General features: G+C 46.6%; 1 protein-coding gene across 1 annotated transcript in view; it reads right to left on the bottom strand.

The window, feature by feature from the left end:
- Positions 1-24640, bottom strand: part of MTHFD2L (methylenetetrahydrofolate dehydrogenase (NADP+ dependent) 2 like) — a 468280-nt gene that overhangs the window by 408990 nt on the left and 34650 nt on the right. Inside the window, exon 3 of the mRNA XM_078677826.1 lies at positions 10709-10831. Coding sequence (XP_078533952.1) covers positions 10709-10831 — 123 coding nt within the window. The remainder of the gene's footprint in view (positions 1-10708; positions 10832-24640) is intronic.

Here is a 24640-nt window from a genome sequence, read left to right as displayed (position 1 = left end):
TGCCTGATCTGCTCCAAAAATATGGAACTCCTTACCACCCTAATTGAGAGCTATTACCCCCTTCAGGCTTTAAAAGAATGGAGTTAAAGCCTTTCTGCAAGAAAACATGTGGCATTAGAGCTCTTTTTAAACTGCCATTTTAGCGCCTTGACGCCCAAGGGTATAAGCAGCGCTTTATAAATATTAAAAATAAATAAATAAATAAAATAAATAAATTCACCCTATTACATTTTGTATCCTACTTTTTTGTACCATTCTCTTCCACTGCTATGTACATCGTATCATAAGAGTTTGTTGTTTTACTGTACTTCAATCCTCATCAGCTTTCTTTGTACAGCGCTGTGATACATTGATGGTCATTGTTCACACTTTAGAAAAACACCACAACTAAATAAATAAAATAAATAGACTAGTAAGCACTTTCCCCCAAGTGGAGAAAAGCATGATGACGTAGTCATTTTTTTTAAACCTATGAATGACCTGGGCAAGGTGCCATGCTTGCCCAGGGAAGTCACTCACTAGGCAGGAAAGAAAACCAGGTCACTCCGCTCAGAGCTTTTGGCTGTGTTGAAAATAAGTTCAATTGAACCTTGTAGAAAGTTTTTTGGGCCTCACGGAGCCCTGTCTTGTTGCAGCTTCCAGTTTTGCCATGCTGGCGGATGTTGAAAAACAAAAAATGTTACTATGGGCCTGATTTATATATTGGCGGAAAGGTTACTCCGATGCGAAGGCAACAGAGGTCCCTTCCCACTAATATAGTGGTCTGCATGCCAAATTTAATTGCAGGCAGACCTTAAGTTTGCCACAGCAGAAATGACCTTGTCTTTGCTGTGGCGAAACTTCTCCGACAGCCCTGGAGAGTAAGAGTCGTTGGAGAAATGGCTACATGTCCGAACGCCCAATTTAGAGTCATTTCTTGCCTCTCATGGCGAGAGGAGCATTGCCTTTTAAAAAAGAAAATCCAATGTCAGGGTTTCCTTTTTGAGAAGAAAAAAGGATATTGCTTGCTACAGGACTCTGTCCTTCTGACACAGCCCCGTAGAAAGCAGTAAAAGGCACTGACAGAAACAGCCATGATGGTGGTTCCTGCCAATGCCCTTCTAAAAGATTGCCAACTAGGCAATAATTTCTAATTCTAGCGAGCGGAGTAGTCCAAAGGTAACACCTTGAAAGGGGGAGGCAGCAAATTATCTCTACAATAAAGGCACCTCGCTGGCTATCAAATAAAAAGGGGGGGCCCTTGGCCCCCCCGCACGCATGGCGGCGCGGCGACCGTCGCCCCCCCTTTCCCCCTTTGTGGTCATTCGGCGGTGGGGGCGTGCCCTGGGGGTGCGGCCCACCGCCGATTGGCCGGCGGCCGTCCTGACCCGGATCCAATTTAGTGGGTCCGGGTCAGGGGGGGCGGGCGATAGGAGGGGCCGACCGGCCCCTCGGGAATAAGAGGTGGGGAGCGCCCAGGAGACCCCCTTGTCCCTGGACGCTCCCTCGCTGAACGTTGTGCCCCGCGTTCGGGGCTTCTTAGTTTTATTGATTTGTTTTCCCGCTTTTATTTTTCAGATCGCGTCGAGCCAAGAGCCAGCCGCGTCGTGTGGTGAATCCAGCCGTGTGGGGCCGGCCGCCAGGGAGATTAGCGTCCTCAAGGGTCGCGAGTCGGCAGCGGAGGTAGCGGGAGCCGAGGCACCTTGTCCAAGCTTGGTGGAGTTTCTGAAGCGGCGCCTACGGGAGGGAGCAGAGCTACTTTGCCCAGAAGCGGTAGTAGTTTTAAAGCGGCGCGTACGGCGACCGCATAAGGTATTTTCGAGACGGGCGCAGGGACAAGCGGTGGACCGGCCTTAATAAGGGAAGCGCGGGGTCCAATTTACCGCAATACAGGCCGCATCCGTACGCTCAGGAGGGGGGAGGCCCGGGGTTAATGGTTGGCTTTAATAAATAGAGCGCGGGTCCAGTTTGCCGCCAAAAAGGCTGCATCCGTACTATTAGGAGACCCGGGGCTCCCTGTAAGTTCATTGTTCGCACGAGTGCTCGTGGATCTCTTAGGTGTGTTGGTTTCTATTGCAAGCGAAGCAGGGTCGACCAGGGCAGCACCTGGAGGGGAGACCCCATTGAAAGTATTATCATTTTGTGTTTTCCAACCGTTAGGGGTATCTAGAGGTGAAAGAATTGCAGGTTTACAAAAGGAAAGTGAATGACCTTATAAATCAGGCCCCAGAATTGTGTACATTTAGGAAAGAAAGTACATGGATGTTTTCTGATCTTTAAATGTTGCATGAATTTGTACTATTGCAAACTGATTGCAGGAACTGGTTGGGAGACCCCATCTAAAGGGTAAATCGGTAATAAGAAGTGAAAGCATTGCAATTTTGTAACAAAAGTGAATTAGTTCTTATAAATTAGGCAGCTGAATAATTTTACAGTTATAAGACAGTGGATTAATGTTTATGGATAGCTAATTAATTTTCCAACCTTACACTGCAGTGTTTTTCTTTAAATTCATTGTACACGGTGATAACATAATTGTTTAATTCCAGGCAATTTAACTACGTTATTGGGGCCATTCACTAGCGGACTGACCGTGGGAGCATCCAGCACGCAAAGGGGTGTGTACCGGAGCAGCAGACTTTATCGCAGGCGAGGACGAGGGACTGGTCGGTAAGAGGGGTACGGGGGGCTAACACTCGTCGCTCCTGGTGGCCGCCGGGTGGGTCTACGTTAGGTTTACTCACCCCTTACATAAGCGGACAAGCCGCTAGTGTTGCGGTCGCCGTTGCATGGTGTTGAAAGCCCCCTGGTGACCCTCCACCTGAAAGGTACAAATAGTTGACCTATTGTAATTTAAGAGAGTAGGCTGTGGTTGTTTGGGGTAGCATCATGCCAGGTCCGCGGGGTGGAAAAAAGGGGTCCAACATGGAGGCTATGATGCGGGCCATGATGCGGGAGATGAGTGAAATTAAGCAACAGCTAGGGAAAGTTAATGAGCTGGAAGCACGGTTCAATGAGAGGGATGGTGATGCCCCGGGCCCATCCGGTAGGCCGATCCGCAAGAGGGTGGCACCAGTGCCAAGGGGGGATTTTATCACCCCACCCGGGAAATCTAGGTCCAAGAGACCCAGGGACGCTGCCCCCATCCCGGGGCCAGTAGACCCGGTACCTGCCGCGCCGCCGGCGGACGTCCCACCCCCGCAGATACCTATGCCTACACCCCTTGCCCCCGTGGTGCCGGTGCCGACAGGTCAACCAGTAGACGCTGGGCCTGCTCACATGCCGGTGCCCACAATCCCGGGCTCAGGCGTGCCACACCCGGCACCCGCCCTGCCAGCTGTGCCAGTACCACCGGGCATAACCCCAGTGGTACCTGTTGTCCCGGGGGGAAATGTAGAGTCCATGCCCCCTGAATTGTTATCCCAGGTAACGGCCTTGATGCCATGGCTCCAAAAAGGGGGAGCTTTCCCGAACTCTGCAGACCATGCAGCAGAGGCGGCGAAGTTTGTGGAAAAAATCAGATCGGCAGCGGTCGCCGACAGTGTTGCCTTGCCAATTTCTTCTCCCCTTGCAGGTCCAAGTGTTTCCCAGCTGGACGGAGTTAAGGGGCAGCCGCCCCCGGTGCCCGCACTTGGTAAGGAAGTGGCATTGCCACTCTTGGGGGACGGTGTTCTACCTTCTAGGAGCGAGAATTTGGCTCAGCATGTGTCATTAGCTGTGAAAGAGATGATTTGGGCGGATAAATACGTGTACATTTATTCTTTGTTGTTAGATAATAGGGAAATGGAGCAGGCAAAAGCACTAAAAGAGTGGATGCTTCCAAGCGAATGGAGGGCGCAGTGTACGAGATTTAGGGTGGAGGAAACTCTCAACAACTGGATGAAAGCATGGGCTGTATTCACTGCAATTAAAGCTGAGCGTCCCCCAGATTTACAGGTAGCATTGGCATGCTACTCGAGCAGGATTGTGGGGTGGAGTGAACAGTATTCTGGGGAGGCATGGAAGGGGTATGATGTCAATTTCAGGAAGGCATTGGAATTCAATAGATCATTGCCATGGGACACGGTAGATTCCATGGCTTGGCATAAACAGTTCTCTGATACTGCACCTCCCCCTCAGTTCGGTGCGGTCAAGGTGTTCACTAGACCACAACAGCCCTTTTGGCCCCCCCAAACGAGTGAGGTACCTGGGAAGTTTAGGGCAAGTGGGCCAGAGAAGAAAGGGGTGTGCTGGGATTTTAATAGGCGCACCTGCACAAGGGCCGCGTGTAAGTTTAGACATGCATGTTCCTCCTGTGGGCACCCCTCTCATCCAGAAACTGCCTGTAGGTCCAAGCAGGGAAACACAGGTCAGAGGGGTAGGGGAAAGCCACTATAAGATAGACAGGTTAGGCCCCCCCACTCCAGTGGATGTGGTGGCAATGATTCCATGGCTGAACAGATACCCGGACCACACATCAGCCACCCTACTCCAGGAAGGTTTTTCTAAAGGCTTTAGGATCCCGGCCGCGGGATACACAGGTAGCGCGCACTGTAGAAACCAATTGTCAGTCAAGCATAATCCGGCGGTGGTGGCCGCCAAAATTGACAAGGAGCTATCGTTAGGCAGGATAGCTGGCCCTTTTTCTGAAGTGCCAGTACCCAATTTTGTGTGTTCCCCACTAGGAGTTGTCCCCAAAAAAGTGAAAGGGCAATTCAGACTGATCCATAACCTGTCAGCACCTAGGGGGACATCACTGAATGATGCCATTGACGAGGGTATCTGTAGTGTTAAATACGCCTCTTTTGATCAGGCTGTTAACCTATTACAGGCCACAGGACCCGGGGCGCTGATGGCGAAATCAGACATAGAATCAGCCTTTCGCCTCCTTCCAGTCCACCCAGCGGATCAGCGTCTTTTAGGTTTCACTTTTGGGGATATGTTCTACATGGACAAATGCATGCCTATGGGTTGTTCTATATCTTGCGCCTACTTTGAGATGTTTAGTTCCTTTCTTGAATGGGCCATGAGACAAGTGACGGGCCATCAGCGGGTCATGCATTATTTAGATGATTTCCTCTTCCTGGGTACAGCGGGATCTCAGGAGTGTGCACTGGCATTGCAGGAATTTTGCGTGCTCATGCGGGCTTTTGGCGTCCCTCTTGCGCCCGGGAAGACTGTTGGCCCGACCACCTGCTTAGAATTCCTTGGCATTGAGATTGACTCAATGGAGGGGTGTTTTCGATTACCTAGGGACAAGGTGGACAAATTCAAGACAGCGCTACAGTTATGCCTCCGGAAGGAGAAGGTCACTTTGCAGCAATTACAGGAGGTGGTAGGGCAATTGAACTTTGCACTGAGGATCATCCCCATGGCTCGCCCATTCTCTCGCTCTATTGCGCAGGCAATGAAGGGGCTGAGGGAGAAGCACCACCGCACTCGACTGTCAGTTGAAATTCGCCAGGATATGCTTATATGGATGGCATTCCTGGAGGATTTTAACGGCAGGGTAGTCTGGCCCGGCCCGCTGACAACATCAGCAGAGTTGGGCCTGTGGACGGATGCTGCCGGGAGTGTGGGCTTCGGCGCCATTCTAGGAAACAGATGGGTCGCTCAACAGTGGCCGGGAGTATGGGGGACATGGGGCCTGACCAGCAACATTGGATTCCTGGAACTCTTCCCAATATGGGTTGCACTAATGGTCTGGCCCGAACACCTATGTAATCAATCAGTGGTGTTTTGGTCAGACAACATGACGGTGGTGGAATGTATCAACCAGCAGGGGGCACGGTGTCCTTTCATACTTCGTCTGATCAAAGAAATTGTGTTGCAGTGCCTAAAATTGAATGTCAACTTTAAGGCCAAGCATGTCCCAGGTGTTCTGAACAATGCAGCTGACTCACTCTCTCGCTTCAAAATGCAGGTTTTCAGGGAGCATCTTCCTACAGCAGACCCCTCGCCAGCGCACTTCCCAGCAGTACTTTGGCAGATTGGTGCCCCAGATTACAGGACCTCGTGGTCGCTAGCCTAGCCCCCAGGACCAAGACGGCTTACGAAGGGGCGTTTTTGTCTTATCGTTCTTTTCTGGGACAACAATGGGAAGTACTTTGGGCACAGGAGGATGGCTTTGCAGCCTATTTAGAATGGATGCATAAGGAAGGACGCTCTGTGGCAGCGGCAAACAGACATAGGGCAGCGGTGTCATTCTTCGCTCAGGCTAGGGGCTTCCGGGATCCCACTAATACCTTTATGATACGTAAGGCTTTGAGGGGATGGCGCCGTATTCAGGGCCATCATAAGGATAAGAGAAAGCCCATAGGAGTAGCCCGGCTGACAGCTCTACTGGCCACGCTGGACACTGTTTGTAGCACGGAGTGGGAGGTGTTTCTTTTTCGGGCAGCATTCTCTTTGGCATTCTATGGGGCGCTGAGGATTAGCGAACTTGTGGCAGGCTCTAAGTCAGACCTACAGGGCGGCTTGCAGAGGGCTAGTGTGACGATAAGGGAGGACACCATGTGGGTAACTATTCCAAAGTCAAAGACCGACCAGGAGTCTAGGGGCCACACCATAGTTCTCCAACGGGCCCCCGCCAACCCTTGCTGCCCAGTGAGGCACGTGGAATTATTGCACGGGCTGCTGGTGGGCTCAGCGGGCAGGGCATTGCTCTGTCACGCCGATGGGAGCCCCCTGACCAGATATCAATTCAGAAAGGTATTAGAGATGGGGGTTAGGAAGGCAGGTCTTGACCCTAAAGAGTTTGGCTTTCATTCCTTTAGGATTGGGGCAGCAACTGAGGCGGTGGCAGGGGGCCTCCCAGTGGAGAGAGTGAAGACAATTGGGAGATGGTCCTCAGAATGCTATAAACGTTATGTACGGATTGACATGCTATGATTACATGTCGCTCACGCTTGGTTTGTTTCCGCTCTCTTACAGTTTCTCAGACCTGTGACGCAGGGGAGGAATTTGTCGTCGGGCACCGGCAACATACATCAGCACGGAGCGGCACCCAGGAAACGATGAAGACCAGTGTTTGGATTGTGGGTCACTCATATGTAAAACGAGCAGAATGTGTCTTTATGTCAGGTAACAGGAGGAAAAGGGCGGCACAACTAGGGTTGGACATCACGTTCTTTGGCAGAGGGGGGTTGTGTCTGCACGAGTTTAGGGGATTCTTCCAGGGGCTTTTAGCACACCGGCAATCTCCACCGTCAGTGGTGATACTTCACCTTGGGGAGAATGATTTGGCAACACTGGGTAGGCGCATTCTGATTGAGGAGATTATTTCAATGGCGGGTTGGATGGCTAGGACCTGCCCCGGTTGCACACTAGTATGGTCACAACTCATACCTCGACTACAGTGGCGGGGGGGACATTCGGTCAGGGCGTTGAATCACTCGGTAAAGAGGATCAACACACGGTTGGATAGGTTGTTTCGAGCCCCCTTGTTACAGTCAATACCTCATGGGTGCATCTGGGGCGACAAGTATTACTTGAAGGACGGAGTTCATTTAACAGAGGAGGGTAATGTCCTATGGTCTGACAATATCTGGGCCTGGCTAGAGGGTTTTGAAAGTAGGAGGGTGTCCTTAGGCAGGGGCTAGAGGGGGGAGGCCAGATCGTCGGTTAACAATGCTGGCCTGTGGCGGTAAGGTCATTATCGGTGAGCACATATTTGAGGTCTGAGGGGGCGGGCATCATCCTATGGAGGTTCCCGCCCAGGGGGAGGGGCCTGCGGGCCACTCCCAGAACTCCAGGGGCAAGGTAATAGGCAAAGGAGCGCGGGTAGGAGTAGTTCACGCTTTCCTTAGGCTGGTAGCCACCCCGCGCGCGTGGACTCATGACGCCACCGGCGCAGAGTAAGGGCCCTCCTTTAGTGGGTAAATGGAGTTTAGGGCGTAGACCGGGCAATTCCCGGGGTAACACTGCGCATGCGCACATCTATGGGGGAGGCGCAGCTTGTAGGACCTGACACCGGTAGTGACCCTGCCATATGGCCAGAAATGTACAAAAATCAAGATTAGGATGTTTAGTCTAAGTTAGGAAACAACATGTATTAGAGTTTTGTTAAGGTCAGGCTCTCAAACTTGTTGATAAGAATTGTGTAACTAAATGTCCTGCTGATTTTTGTATTTATTGTTGATTATGCAATTAAAACCTTTTTTAATTTCATACTTTAATAAATACGGCCGGGCGACTAGCGCCCGCCTTCCAAAAAGTAAAAACGTCTCGTGTCCACGTTCCTGGGTGTTGGGTGCCGGATTGGGGGGGAGGCGGCAGCTAGTCGCTGACCATGTGAAAAGGGGGGGCCCTCGGCCCCCCCGCACGCATGGCGGCGCGGCGACCGTCGCCCCCCCTTTCCCCCTTTGTGGTCATTCGGCGGTGGGGGCGTGCCCTGGGGGTGCGGCCCACCGCCGATTGGCCGGCGGCCGTCCTGACCCGGATCCAATTTAGTGGGTCCGGGTCAGGGGGGGCGGGCGATAGGAGGGGCCGACCGGCCCCTCGGGAATAAGAGGTGGGGAGCGCCCAGGAGACCCCCTTGTCCCTGGACGCTCCCTCGCTGAACGTTGTGCCCCGCGTTCGGGGCTTCTTAGTTTTCCCACCCACCATCCCTTGGAACAAAAGTCTTTTAGCAGTTTTATGTCTGGTTGAATGGTAAGTTGAAGGTACGGTCCACAGTAGAAATGGATCTGTTGGTGTATTTTGTGATGCGTTTGTTTAGGAATTTTTTCCCCTTTTTAGCAAAACATGTGTTAAGTAAATTGTATTTGATGCCATGTGTCTTTAGGCCTTTTTTCCCTTTGTAGCTATACGTTGATACTGTTATTTATTAGCCAGTGTAGCTGTCCTTTAGAATTTTTTCCCATAGGTCGTCGTATTTATTAGGTATGGGGCATGCGGTAAGGTCATTATCGGTGAGCACATATTTGAGGTCTGAGGGGGCGGGCATCATCCTATGGAGGTTCCCGCCCAGGGGGAGGGGCATGCGGGCCACTCCCAGAACTCCAGGGGCAAGGTAATAGGCAAAGGAGCGCGGGTAGGAGTAGTTCACGCTTTCCTTAGGCTGGTAGCCACCCCGCGCGCGTGGACTCATGACGCCACCGGCGCAGAGTAAGGGCCCTCCTTTAGTGGGTAAATGGAGTTTAGGGCGTAGACCGGGCAATTCCCGGGGTAACACTGCGCATGCGCACATCTATGGGGGAGGCGCAGCTTGTAGGACCTGACACCGGTAGTGACCCTGCCATATGGCCAGAAATGTACAAAAATCAAGATTAGGATGTTTAGTCTAAGTTAGGAAACAACATGTATTAGAGTTTTGTTAAGGTCAGGCTCTCAAACTTGTTGATAAGAATTGTGTAACTAAATGTCCTGCTGATTTTTGTATTCATTGTTGATTATGCAATTAAAACCTTTTTTAATTTCATACTTTAATAAATACGGCCGGGCGACTAGCGCCCGCCTTCCAAAAAGTAAAAACGTCTCGTGTCCACGTTCCTGGGTGTTGGGTGCCGGATTGGGGGGGAGGCGGCAGCTAGTCGCTGACCATGTACAGATTTGATCGCCTGGGAACTTTTAGTGCCAAAACCAACGACTCTAGCTGGAGCTCGACAATGACATTTTTGACTGTGGGGGACCTTCATCAACCTCAGCCTTGGGCCTGGCCTTACTGAAAGATGTTGACTTTGATTTCAGAGACCAAGTCCAAAGGTGAAAACTTAAAGTACACATAATAAGGTGAAAACTTTGACTGGGACGACCTACTTGGTGTATCGAACAACTTTTGGAGGTGGGCCTGAAATCGCACCTCAATTCTAGTGAAGTGCCAATTATTGAATTTTAAAAATGCTTTACTTTTTCTAGGCAATTTTTGCCTTAAAACCTTAACAATCAATATATCCGTTCCCCTTTATAATTGTGGTGTCCTTTTGATCAATTATTTTTTGCTATTTTTCAAAATGTTATTGTATTGCGCACTTAAAAAGCAGATTTTCCATGAGACTTGTTTCCATTCAATCATAATATGTTTATTAAGATTGTTTCTCCCGCCCCAAATTAATAATCCATTGTCTGACAGAGCTGGAATGAAGGCGAAGGCAATTACTTCACGTATATCCTGCACAGATGGTAATCAAAGGCCCAGAACTTTTTCCTTGAAATACTGGGCTGCAGAAAAGGAAAGGGACATTTCAACGATAGAGTAAGGAAGACTCTGGAATACCCTGGGAAAGTCTCTCAAAGTTTACTGGCAAGACCAGCAATTGAAGGGTAGTTACATTTCTGGTCTGGCGTTCAGATCCACATTCTAACTTGAGATGTATCTGAGCATTATTAATTCGTACCAGCTGGCCCATGTAAAAGTTAATGGCACGGTGTGAATTTTGGACAGATCCTCTTATTTAAATGTTTTCTATAATATTCTATGCAGGAGGATGTTGTGTTATAGAATGAGTAGAACAAAAACCACTAGGTAGTTCACTGGTGAAACCCCTGTGTGAATGTATGCATTACCTTTCAATTAAAATAACAAAGTAGGATTTTCGAGTGTGCATAAAAAGAATTTGAAGCAATGTTGTTCTTCACTACCTGTAAATTACAATGAATTCCACAAACATTATTTCAACAGCACACCGTAGCAGCATATCACATATTGGCTGGATAATGAAGGCCATATACTTCGGCAAGGAGTCAATTTGTTATGTACAGTGTGCAATCTTCATAGTCACATAAACATCATACTAACCTAATCACATACCTGGCACAGGCAGCTGGATCAAAATTCCACTGACTGCAGGATTCTTATTTAATTTGACAGTTAACTCTAAAAGCTCGTCCTGTGAAACACGGCTTGGTCTAAGTATTACTTCACTTGTAATGCCTGAAAGAAAGTGGATCGAGTTCTCAATTAAAGTGCTTTTCAACGTGTAAATGATAGGCATACATAACATTACATTTTCAAGCCACTTGGGTGCAGATTGTCAGATTAACATACTAATTCAATGCTTGTAACTTGACTTGCACCCACAAAAAAAAATCACAATTTGTGCATTATCCATACCATAAAAAGTACGACCGTCTGCTGCAACCTGCACTTCATAATGGAAGACAAAGACATTTATTTATTTCTGTGTCGTTTGCTCCATCCTTGTGCTCTTGGAAAATTACTCTTGTTTACCCCTGTGGTATTTATTTATTTTTAATGTCTATTTTTTATAGTGAAAACTAGAAGGCAAAGACCAAAGTGCTTTACACAGAAGAAACAGTTACAAGCCAAAAAGTTACCATACAGATGCACAAGGGGCCAGTGCAAAAACACACAAATATATTCAATTGGCAGTGGGGAAGGAAACAAAGTATACAAATGGATACAGAAACACAACAGCATTATGAAAATAAACAAACAATCAATACCCACTGGCATGGGGTTATAACAAGTAACAATGATGATACATGAGGGACGGAGATATCACTTAGTGAGGTAAGTAAATGTACAGCATTATAGATGGGTAACAGTGAATAAATGAATGCTTTTCACCAAAGGACTCTGAGGGACATCAAATCGATAACAGGAGTGAAGCTGAAGCTTCAGTTTTCTATGATGCCCCTGAGCACCCTGAAGTGAAGAAGATCTGTTATTCAAATCTACTTTTCTCAATGGTGTTTCATGTATTCCTCCCCAAATCATCTACCCCTGCTTTGAACATCTACGCAGGGCAGATAAAAAACAGGGGATGGGGGGAAGGGGGGGGGGTGAGGGGGTATGTAGGGGCGGATGGTGGTTGGGAGGGGGTAGTTTGAGGAGGTGGGAGGGGATAGTTTGAGGTGGGTGCATACATACCGTAGCCTCCCATCCCAAAGGTTGTTTTCAATTGTAAGTACAAGTCTGGAAAGACCTGTTAATGACAGCGGAGACAGTGGTTGGAGCAGGCAACACACCACCCATTTTCTTCCACTTCTGTCTGCTCTGTGGATACACAGGAGAGACAGCAGAAGGACGATGGGGCAGCCAGCCACCTTTTTGCCAAGTGGCTCGGGATGCCGCACTATTGGGCAAAGCAACAAAATACAGGGGAAGCAAGCGCTGTCCCTTGTAACGTAGCAACAGTGGGAAACAACTTTTTTCATGGTTGGTACGTCACTGCAGTGAATAATGGAATCTGATGCAGTCATTCACAATAGATGCTTCTAATGGAAGCCACTCATAACAGATAGTGAGCTGTAGACATAAGAAACAAGGCACTATACTAAGTGAAACGGCAATTTCAGCCTCTTGGTGAAGGAAGATGTGGATGAATGCATTGTCTTATGGGTGAATGAGACCATCTTGTAAAGTGATCTAGCTAGATTCATTAGAAAGACAATGCAGTCTTAGTGCAAAAGGATGCGAACAAAGGGGCCCATTAGGATGTCGAGCGGATCGCCGCCGCCATGCGGGCAGTGGCGATCCGGCCAACATCCTTGTCCACCCGCCACCCATTTCCCCCTGCCATATTACTATGGCGGGGGGGACAGTGGCGGACAGAAACACCGTCTGCTGCTTTTCCGCCCCGGTCGCGGGGTAGAAAAGGGTTCATACGGGGGCGGTGTCTATCAGACACCGCCAGCCATATTATGATGGGCTTCGGCAGATGCCTTTACGTGGCGACAATGCCGCCACGGAAAAGCATCCGGTCTTTACTTAGGGGGCCCCCTGCGGGCCCCCATGGTGAAGACGAGATGGGGGTGCACATGGGGGGTACTTGCATACACAATGCGGCAGGCACCACGCGGTGCCTGCTGCTTTGTGTATACAAATGCATACCATGCATTTATAACATTGTGGCGGGTGCTGGTGTGAACACCGCCCGCCGGAATGTTATAAATGCATGATGGGCCCGCCAGTGTGGTGGGCGCATCATAATGGGCATGGCGGGACCGCCACTCTGATCGCGGGCGGTCCCGTTTTCCACGAGGATGGCGGGCGGGCAAAATCCGCTCGCCATCCTAATGGGGGCCAAAATGTTTGCTTACAATGACAAAGCAGACTGCTGCATCTCAATGCTCTCAATGGTGCCAGAAGTGCTTTTGGGATATTGGCCAGAAGAAATTTGCCAAATTCAAGTCTTGAAAAACTAAGTGAAATGTGGTCTTTAGATCACATTCACAAACAAACTGTCAGCGCCAAGAAACCGCTAGGTATATGTGCGCTTAACAAATGCTTTTAAATTCAATTTCAAATGCCACACAATAAATGCACCTGAAAGTGTGTCCTTTCCTAGCCATATAAATAAGGAATCACTGACTGAATATCAACGTCAAAAATATTGCCATCAAAAATATCAGAGCCGAAATATCGATGTCAAGAATATCGAAGTCCTATCTACATTATGGTAAGTACAAAAATATTGTTGTAAAAAACATCGTTGTTAAAAATATCGTTTTATTTAAATGTTAAAAAATAATGTAAAATAAAGTAAATAATACATATATTTGAGATAAACATAGTTACAAATATGTTTAAAATTATAAGTAATGGATATAATGTAAAAACAAAATGAAACATATACATATAAAATAATATATATATATATATATATATATATATATATATATATATATATATATATATATATATATATACTTAACAATATTTACAATTAATTATTGTAATAACTTATAAATTGTTTAAAAACATTTTATGAATTATAAATACACATACAACAATACTATAAATAAAAAATATATATAACAAATGTAAAAAAAATTTTTTTACATAAATTATAAACTACATCAACTAAAGAACAAGTTACTTACATTCGGTAACGCTTTTTCTGGTAGATACAATATCTGCCTGTGGATTCCTCACCTTGTGAATATCCCCTTGCGTCAGCAACATTCGGAAATTCTTTTCGTAGCTTCGCGCCGACGTGGACTTGGACGTCACAGAGGCACGGCATCGCTCGCGACTCAGCTGACGTCACCGACGCCCATAATAAGCTCACGCCGGCGTGATGACATCAGTTCCGCCCTTTTTTCCGTGCCTTCGAGGCACACGGACGGACCAATGACAGTAGACATATATACAGTATACGCAGTACAGATATCAAGGTAACACACACAGTGTGAAGCAAATGCAATAACACATTTGAAATAAACAACTCCTTGACAATAAAATAAATACATTATAGAAACTCTGGAGTAGAAGAGTTGACAACGGGGAGGCGGGTGGGTCAGTGAGAAATCCACAGGCAGATATTGTATCTACCAGAAAAAGCGTTACAGAAGGTAAGTAACTTGTTCTTCTGATAGATACATCTGCCGTGTGGATTCCTCACCTTGTGAATAGAGTCCCACAGCAATCCCCACTCCCAGAGGTGGGTGTCCACTCTTCTAGACCAGGAAATCCTGGAGAACAGAGCGAGCAAAGTGACCGTCCCTCCTCACCTCGGAATCCAAGCAGTAATGCTTCGCGAAAGTGTGGAGGGAAGACCAAGTTGCCGCCCTACAAATATCCTCTACAGGAACACCTCTAGCCAATGCAGAGGTTGACGACTTAGCTCTAGTAGAATGAGCCCTTATACCCTCTGGAGGTTCCTTACCGGCCAAAGAGTAGCAGATCTTTATACAGAGGACGATCCGTCTTGATAAAGTTCTTTTATGGACCGCTCTTCCTCTCTTGCAGCCAGCAAAGCCAATGAAGAGCTGGTCATCCAACCGACAGTCTTTAGTTCTGTCCAAGTAAAAAGACACTCCCTCTTGGGGTCCAGACGGTGTAATCTCTCCTCCTCCTTGGAAGGATGTGGGGGAGGATAAAAGGTAGGAAGGGTAACAGATTGACCAAGGTGGAAAGGAGTTACCACCTTAGGCAGAAAAGCAGCCCTGGTCCTAAGAACCATTCGATCAGCATGAATGGACAAGAAAGGGGGCTTGGAACTAAGAGCTTGAAGCTCACTTACCCTCCTTGCCGAGGTTATCGCAAGAGTCAAAAGCCTCATAAGACATTTGTGAAGAGGCTCAAAGGCAGCACCCATCAGAAAGGTCAAAACAAGATTTAAGTCCCACTGAGGCACAACAAAAGGAGTAGGAGGGAACTTATTTGTGAGGCCCTTCAAAAACCTTAAAACCACAGGAGATTTAAAAAGAGAAGGCTGGTCAGGCAAGCAGAGAAATGCCGACAGCGCTGAAAGATAGCCCTTCACTGTGGCAACAGCAAGCCCCTGTTGCGCCAGAGAAAGGGCAAACTGGAGAACATCAGACAAATGGGCCCTCAAAGGGTCTATAGATTTCTCTCCACACCAAGTGACAAATTTAGACCACCTATAAGAATAGATGGACTTAGTGGAGTCACGCCTGGCTGACAATATGACATCCACCACATCAGGCGGGAGAGAACAAGAACTCAGGTTGCCCCGTTCAATCTCCAGGCATGAAGGTGTAAGGTCTGGAGGTGGGCGTGTAGAACCTGCCCCTCCATCTGGGAGAGGCGACCTGCCCTGTAAGGGAGATGGAGCGGCGGGTGAGAGGAGAGGTGGAGAAGGTCTGAGTACCACACCCTTCTTGGCCAGTCCGGGGCAATCAATATAACTTGGGCCCGGTCTTGGCGAATTTTCCTCAGAATCCGAGGAATCAAAGGTATGGGAGGAAACGTGTAAAGGAGTTGCGAGCTCCAACTCAACTGAAACGCGTCCCCCAAGGCTCCTTGCATCGGATACTGGAGACTGCAGAATAACGGGCAGTGAGAATGCTCTTGAGTGGCAAAAAGGTCCACCTGAGGAGTTCCCCACGTCCGAAAGACGTGACGAACTACCTCCGGATGAAGCCTCCACTCGTGGTCGGCAGAGAACTGCCGACTGAGACTGTCTGCACGAACGTTCTGAACTCCGGCCAGATGATTTGCCATCAGACAAATCTGATGGTCCTGAACCCAGGACCAGAGACGCAGAGCCTCTCTGCAGAGACACTGCGACCCCACTCCTCCCTGCTTGTTGATGTACCACATCGCGGTCGTGTTGTACGTTAGGACCTGAACCGACCGACTGCGAAGGGAAGGGAGGAAGGCCTTGAGCGTCAGACGTATCGCCCGCAACTCTAGAAGGTTGATATGAAGCAACCTTTCCTCCGGGGACCAAAGACCCTTGACCTCCAGATCCCCCAGATGAGCACCCCACCCTAGAGTGGATGCATCCGTTATTACCGTGGCCACCGATGGAGGAGGTTGAAAAGGCTTTCCTTGCGACAGATTGCCTTCCACGCTCCACCAACACAGATCCGCCGCAGCTTCTCTGGAGATCCTCACTGACTCCCTGAGATCTCCGTTGTGCTGATACCACTGCCTGCGGAGGCACCACATGTGCCAGCGTGCATGGTTGACCAATAGAATGCAAGAAGCCATCAGACCGAGCAGGCGAAGGACCTTCAGGACTGGAACAACCGCTCCATTGAAGAATAAAGGAATCATTTCCTGTATGTCGCGAATCCTTTGAGGAGGAGGGAATGCACGACATACAGTAGTGTCCAGTACCGCACCTATGAACAGGTTGCGCTGGGAGGGCACCAGGTGAGACTTGGGTACATTTATCGAAAAACCCAACCTGTGCAACAAATGAGTTGTCTCTTGCAGATGATGGAGCACCTTCTCTGGCGACTCCGCCTTGATCAGCCAGTCGTCCAGATACGGGAATATAGGAATCCCCGACCTCCTGAGATGTGCTGCCAGCACTGCCATCACCTTGGTGAAGACTCGAGGCGCAGTAGTAAGAGCAAACGGAAGGACCGCAAACTGGTAGTGTTGCGACCCAACCGTAAAATGGAGATACTTTCTGTGCGACTTCAAGATGGGAATATGAAATTTGCATCCTGCAAGTCGATCGACACCATCCAGTCCTCTTCCAGCAGCGCTTGAAGAACCTGTGCAAGAGTGAGCATCTTGAACTTTTCCTGTTTCAGGTAAAGGTTCAAGATCCTGAGATCCAGGATTGGCCGTAACCTGCCATCCTTCTTGGGGATCAGGAAATACCGGGAGTAGCACCCCTGACCCCTTTCCTGCTCTGGAACCACCTCTATCGCACCTTTTCTGAACAGTGCCAGGACTTCTTCCTGCAGGAGAAGCAGGTGGACCTCCAAACAATAACCATGGCAAGGAGGGTAATTTGGGGGAAACTCCCGAAAGGGAAGAGCATCCCCATTCCCCACGAGATTGAGTACCCAAAGATCCGATGTTATCAATTCCCAATCTCGTAGGAAATGGGTAAGCCGGCCCCCCACTGGGCCCACATGATCCGGAATGGCGGATCTAGGGCTGCTTCGCTGCGTTGGCAGGGGGCTGGGAAGGGGAAGAGGAGGAGGAGAAGGAGGCTTGACGGCCTCGAGAACGGCCTCTTTGCTTGCCCCTATAAGACCTGTACAGCGTGTTTTGTTGCTGCTGTGGCTGCTGCTGCGTAGATTTGTAGGATCGAAAGGAAGATCTTCTAAATCCTCTAGTACGCCTTCCAAAAGTGCCCCTGGTCTGAAGGCCCAATGACTTGGCTGTCGCTCTGCTGTCCTTAAAACGTTCTAAAGCAGCGTCTGCTTTCTTGCCAAACAAGCCAGATCCATCGAAAGGGAGATCCAACAATGTAGATTGGACATCTGAAGAAAACTCACTAGACTTCAGCCATGCAGCTCTCCTCGTAGCTACAGAAGAGCCCATGATCCTTGCCACAGATTCCGCCGTGTCTAACCCACTCTGAATCACCTGCCTTGCTTCAGCCTGAGTATCAGAGATAACTTCTTGGAAGTCTTTTCTATCCTCCTCAGGTAATTTGGGTACCAACTGCTTTACAGTGTCCATAAGGGCGTGAACATAACGACCCATCAGGCAGGTCGCATTTGTGGACTTCAGCACCATACTAGCAGAGGAGAACATCTTTTTAGCAGCCTGATCCTGCTTTCTCGACTCCTTTTCAGCTGGAACTTGAGGAAAAGCGCCTGTTGATCGTTTGGAACAGGCAGCCTGTACCACCAAAATCTCAGGTAGAGGGTGAGTGGATACAAATTCTGGGTCTTCTGGAGCAGTCCTGTACCTTCTGGCAACAGCTCTAGACACAGCTGGAGTTGATAAGGGTTTCTTCCAAACCTCTAAAATAGGATCTCTAAGGGCATCATTAAAGGGCAGCAATGGTTTGGTCACCGATGAGGGAGAGTGAAGAACCTGCGTGAGTAGATTTGACTTGAACTCAGCAGTAGGTAAAGCAATGTTCAACAAATTTGCTGCTTTTTTAATTACAACATGGTAAGGAGCCACATCTTTAGAGGGTTCGTCTGTTACTGAAACCAAATCCCACTCAGGGGACAGTTCAAGACCACTGGCCACCAAAATATCCTCATAAGGGTCATCAGGATCCTGTAGCTCACCCTCCTCCAAATACTCCTCATGATAGCTCTCTTCTTCCATAAGCCTCTGGGCTTCACGCCTCGACCTGTGCTTTACCTTCGAAGCCGTCGGATCCACTGTCGACTCCGCCGGAGCCGGCGCCGAACCCGACGCCGGACGAGGAAGACTTCCACGACGTCGTTCGGGATTTGGCATCAGAGATGATGGAACCGGCGTCGAAGGATTCGGTGTCGTCGACTTCGGCGTCGATGGCTTCGGAGTCGAAGGCCTCGCCGGTGTCGGAAGATGCCAATGCGGAGCCGGAGCCGGCATAAACGGCATAAAGGGCGCAGGGGCATAGGTTTGGGGGACACCCAGACCAAATGCCATCGGACCCGTGGGACCAACAGGCATCCCAGAGGGGTACATAGCCCTGGAGTAGATACCATACATCGCATTTAGAAAATGCGACGGATCCTGACCTGGAGTCGGGAAGGTTGGATACGAACCCCCAGGTGGATCTCGAGGGCGCGGAGTGGATACGACGTCGACCTCCTCTTCAGGCTGGTGCACCGGAGTCGACAGACCTTCGGGCAACGGAGCCTCTACCCCTCCAACTATCTCCTCCTCACCTTCATCCTCCCGATTCGGAGAATGTGATGGATCCGGAGATGGATTCGCTGTCTGCTTCGGCGAACCAGGCGAATTCGCATGCGACGCCGCACCTCCGGCGTCATGTTCTTCCGAAGCCGAAGACACCACTTCTTTCTCTACCAGCTTCACCTGCGACTTCGGCTTAGTACCCGAGTCCTTCTTTGAACGATGTCAGGATTCATGAGATCTTTCCCTATGCTTCTTTTTTGAAGACCTCGAAGCATGGGCCGAGGACGAATCCGAACGCGACCTCGAGTGAGATCTTGACCTCGAGCGTCGAGTCCGCGATCTCGATTTCTTCTTCTCCTTACTTACTTTAAGCTTTGCAACAATAAGTTTAGCTTCTCCCTCCCAGAGGGCCTTAGGAGTCATCTTCTTGCAGGATCGGCAGTCTTCGACGTCGTGGTCGGAGCTAAGACACCATAAACAGCATTCATGCGGATCCGTAATGGACATAGTCTTGCCGCATTCCCCACAGGCCTTAAAACCCGTCTTCTTCGAAGACATGTTGAAAGAAGAGATAAAGGAACACTAACAATGCAAAGTAACAAAGTTACAGTTAAAGCTACGAACGATCCCTAGAAAACCGTTAGCGTCGATGACGCGGAAAAAAGGGAACATGTCATCACGCCGGCGTGGGCTTATTATGGGCGTTGGTGACGTCAGCGGAGTCGCGAGCGATGCCGTGCCTCTGTGACGTCCAATTCCACGTCAGCGCGAAGCTACGAAAAGAATTTCCGAATGTTGCTGACGCAAGGGGATATTCACAAGGTGAGGAATCCACACGGCAGATGTATCTATCAGAAACAGTAAATAGTGGATAGTGTAGGGGCTAGCATATGGGTTAAAATTACTATTCCAACTCCAGGGAGTGCAACAGTAGGGAAAGTGTTGGATAGCGTAGAGGTTACAATTAGTATTCCCACTCCGGAAAGTGCAAAAATAGGGAAAGTGTTGGATAGCGTCAGGGTAAACATTACTATTCCAACTCCAGGTAGTGCAACAGTAGGGAAAGTGTTGGATAGCGTAGGGGTTAAAATTACTATTCCAACTCCAGAGAGTGCAACAGTAGGAAAAGTGATGGATAGCGTAGAGGTTAAAATTACTATTCCAACTCCAGAGAGTGCAACAGTAGAGAAAGTGTTGGATAGCGTAGGGGTTAAAATTACTATTTCAACTCCAGAGAGCGCAACAGTAGGGAAAGTGTTGGATAGCGTAGGGGTTAAAATTACTATTCCAACTCCAGAGTGCAACAGTAGGGAAGTGTTGTATAGCATAGGGGTAAAAATTACTATTCCAACTCCAGAGAGTGCAACAGTAGGGAAAGTGTTGGACAGCGTAGAGGTTGAAATTACTATTCCAACTCCAGAGCGTTTAACAGTAAGGAAAGTGTTGGATAGCGTAGGGGTGAAAATTACTATTCCAACTCCAGAGAGTGCAACAGTAGGGAAAGTGTTGGATAGCGTAGGGGTAGAAATTACTATTCTAACTCTAGAGAGAGAAACAGTAGGGAAAGTGTTGGATAGCGTAGATGTTAAAATTACTATTCCAACTCCAGAGAGTGCAACAGTAGGGAAAGTGTTGGATAGCGTAGGGGTAAAAATTACTACTCCATAGAGTGCAACAGTAGGGAAAGTGTTGGATAGTGTAGAGGTTAAAATTACTAGTCCAACTCCAGAGAGTGCAACAGTAGGGAAAGTGTTGGATAGCGTAGGGGTTAAAATTACTATTCCAACTCCACAGAACGCAACAGTAGGGAAAGTGTTGGATAGCGTAGGGGTTGAAATTACTATTCCAACTCCAGAGAGTGCAACAGTAGGGAAAGTGTTAGATAGTGTAGGGGTAAAAATTACTATTCCAACTCCAGAGAGAGCAACAGTAGAGAAAGTGTTGGGTAGCGTAGGGGTTAAAATTACTATTCCAACTCCAGATAGTGCAATAGTAGGGAAAGTGTTGGATAGCATAGGGGTAAAAATTACTATTCCAACTCCAGAGAGTGCAACAGTAGGGAAAGTGTTGAATAGCGTAGAGGTTAAAATTACTATTCCAACTCCAGAGAGTGCAACAGTAGGGAAAGTGTTGGATAGCGTAGGGGTTAAAATTACTATTCCAACTCCAGAGAGTGCAACAGTAGGGAAAGTGTTGGATAGCGTAGGGGTTAAAATTACTATTCCAACTCCAGAGAGTGAAATAGTAGGGAAGTGTTGGATAGCATAGGGGTAAAAATTACTATTCCAGCTCCAGAGAGTGCAACAGTAGGGAAAGTGTTGGATAGCGTAGAGGTTAAAATTACTATTCCAACTCCAGAGAGTGCAACAGTAGGGAAAGTGTTGGATAGCGTAGGGGTTAAAATTACTATTCCAACTCCAGAGATTACAACAGTAGGGAAAGTGTTGGGTAGCGTAGGGGTAAAAAGAACAATTGTTACTTACCTGTAAACAGGTGGTTCTCCAGTATTGGTGTCTTTCATAGATTCACATGCTTGAATATTCCCTGTCGTCGAAGTGGGAGTCCCACGGTATATATCATAGCAATAAGATGGTAATAACATAAGTATGTAAAAACGTAACACATAAAAATACACAGTAGAAATGCATGGAAATACCAAGACATAATTCCTACATAGGAATACATGGTAGAGAGAAAAAACACTTGCAACATATCCATGTCATTATGTTAGTCCAAACTGCAGCCAATCAGGCGCAAGCACCCCTCCAGAACCTTCTCCTCAGAGCTCAGTCCCTCAGATTTTCGTAACACAGGAGTGACAACAGAGTCTATGAGGAGAAGCGAGCCACTGAGGGGAGGTGGGTGGGTCGCATGTGAATCTATGAAAGACACCCCAATACTGGAGAATTACTATTCCAACTCCAGAGAGTGCAACAGTAGGGAAAGTGTTGGATAGCGTAGAGGTTAAAATTAATATTCCGACTCCAGGGAGTGCAACAGTAGGGAAAGTGTTGGATAGTGTATGGGTAAAAATTACTACTCCAACTTCATAGAGTGCAACAGTAGGGAAAGTGTTAGATAGCGTAGGGGTTAAAATTACTATTCCAACTCCACAGAACGCAACAGTAGGGAAAGTGTTGGATAGCGTAGGGGTTGAAATTACTACTCCAACTCCAGAGAGTGCAACAGTAGGGAAAGTGTTAGAAAGCGTAGGGGTAAAAATTACTATTCCAACTCCAGAGAGAACAACAGTAGAGAAAGTGTTGGATAGCGTAGGGGTTAAAATGACTATTCCAACTCCAGATAGTGCAATAGTAGGGAAGTGTTGGATAGCATAGGGGTAAAAATTACTATTCCAACTCCAGAGAGTGCAACAGTAGGGAAAGTGTTGGATAGCGTAGAGGTTAAAATTACTATTCCAACTCCAGAGAGTGCAACAGTAGGGAAAGTGTTGGATAGCGTAGGGGTTAAAATTACTATTCCAACTCCAGAGAGTGCAATAGTAGGGAAGTGTTGGATAGCATAGGGGTAAAAATTGCTATTCCAACTCCAGAGAGTGCAACAGTAGGGAAAGTGTTGGATAGCGTAGAGGTTAAAATTACTATTCCAACTCCAGAGAGTGCAACAGTAGGGAAAGTGTTGGATAGCGTAGGGGTCAAAATTACTATTCCAACGCCAGAGAGTGCAACAGTAGGGAAAGTGTTGGATAGCGAAGGGGTAAAAAGAACAATTGTTACTTACCTATAAACAGGTGGTTCTCCAGTATTGGTGTATTTCATAGATTCACATGCTTGAATATTCCCTGTTGTCGAAGTGGGAGTCCCACGGTATATATCATAGCAATAAGATGGTAATAACATAAGTATGTAAAAACGTAACACATAAAAATACACAGTAGAAATGCATGGAAATACCGAGACATAATTCCTACATAGGAATAAATGGTAGAGAGAAAAAACACTTGCAACATATCCATGTCATTATGTTAGTCCAAACTGCAGCCAATCAGGCGCAAGCACCCTTCCAGAACCTTCTCCTCAGAGCTCAGTCCCTCAGATTTTCGTAGCACAGGAGTGACAACAGAGTCTATGAGGAGAAGCGAGCCACTGAGGGGAGGTGGGTGGGTCGCATGTGAATCTATGAAAGACACCCCAATACTGGAGAATTACTATTCCAACTCCAGAGAGTGCAACAGTAGGGAAAGTGTTGGATAGCGTAGAGGTTAAAATTAATATTCCGACTCCAGGGAGTGCAACAGTAGGGAAAGTGTTGGATAGCGTATTGGTAAAAATTACTACTCCAACTTCATAGAGTGCAACAGTAGGGAAAGTGTTAGATAGCGTAGGGGTAAAAATTACTATTCCAACTCCAGAGAGTGCAACAGTAGGGAAAGTGTTGGACAGCACAGAAGTTAAAATTACTATTCCAGCTCTAGAGAGTGCAACAGTAGAGAAAGTGTTGGATAGCGTAGGGGTAACAATTACTACTCCAACTCCATAGAGTGCAACAGTAAAGAAAGTGTTGGATAGCGTAGATGTTAAAATTACTATTCCAACTCCAGAGACTGCAACAGTAGGGAAAGTTTTTGATAGCGATATGGTAAAAAAAAATAACGTACTAATAATTAAAATACTTTTTTAAATAAATAATAATTTAATTATTAAATAACAATAAATTAATTACCAATACCAATAAATAATAACCTAAACATAATAAGCAATTGATATTTAATTAACAATTAAATTGATAAATACAATTAAATAATAATTACTAACAATTAATGACCAAATAATAATTAAATAAAAAAATAATTTTCAATACCATAAAACAATAATTATTAAAAACTATTTAGCAAATAATAGTTAATTAACAATATATTATTGATAAATACCAATAAATAATAATTAATCACAATTAACTACCAAGTATTAAATAATGAACAATAAATTAATTTCCAAAACATTAAAATATTAATTATTAAAAAGTTATTACCAATCAATAATTAATTAACAATAAATTCATTATCAATACTCAACAATAAAATAAATAATTACTCAATTACAATTACATTACTTCCCACCCTATTTCCCTATAATCTCACAACACACTTCAATAATAAATTAATACACTTAATATAATTACCAATTAATCAATTAATACAATTAATTACCAATTAATAATAATAATTATCAATACCAATAAATAAAAATAAATAATTACTTAAGTACAATTAAATTACTTCCCACCCTATTCCCTTATAAACCCACAACCCGCTAGAGAACTAAAACGCAAAATTTACTTACAAATATTTACTAATTCCTAAAATGTTTAAATTAATTTAATATCATTAAATTACTTCCCACCCTATTCCCCTCTAAACCCACAACCTGCTACTGTACCAGAACGCATAATTTACTTTAAAAAAAATTACTAACTCCTAAAAATGTTATAAATATATTCTAAAACTAGTACAATAATTAACAAAAAATATAAACACAAACATATAAAATACATAATAAAATGCATAAACACTAATATAAATATCGATATTAATAACATCGATATTTTTGCTATCGATATTACTAACTTCAATATTAACAAAAACAATATTTCTTACCTTCAGGTCAATATTCTGGATGTCGATATTCTTGATTCAGATATTGTGTCCCTACGATATTTCCAACTCAATATCATTGTAGGTCGAAATTAAAAACTCGATATTGAGACTGTTTATTATAAATAGTGCTTAGAAGC

This window comes from Lissotriton helveticus, chromosome 2_1, assembly GCF_964261635.1.
Source record: "Lissotriton helveticus chromosome 2_1, aLisHel1.1, whole genome shotgun sequence".
NCBI lineage: Eukaryota > Metazoa > Chordata > Amphibia > Caudata > Salamandridae > Lissotriton > Lissotriton helveticus.
This window is presented reverse-complemented; position numbering and strand designations above follow the sequence as displayed.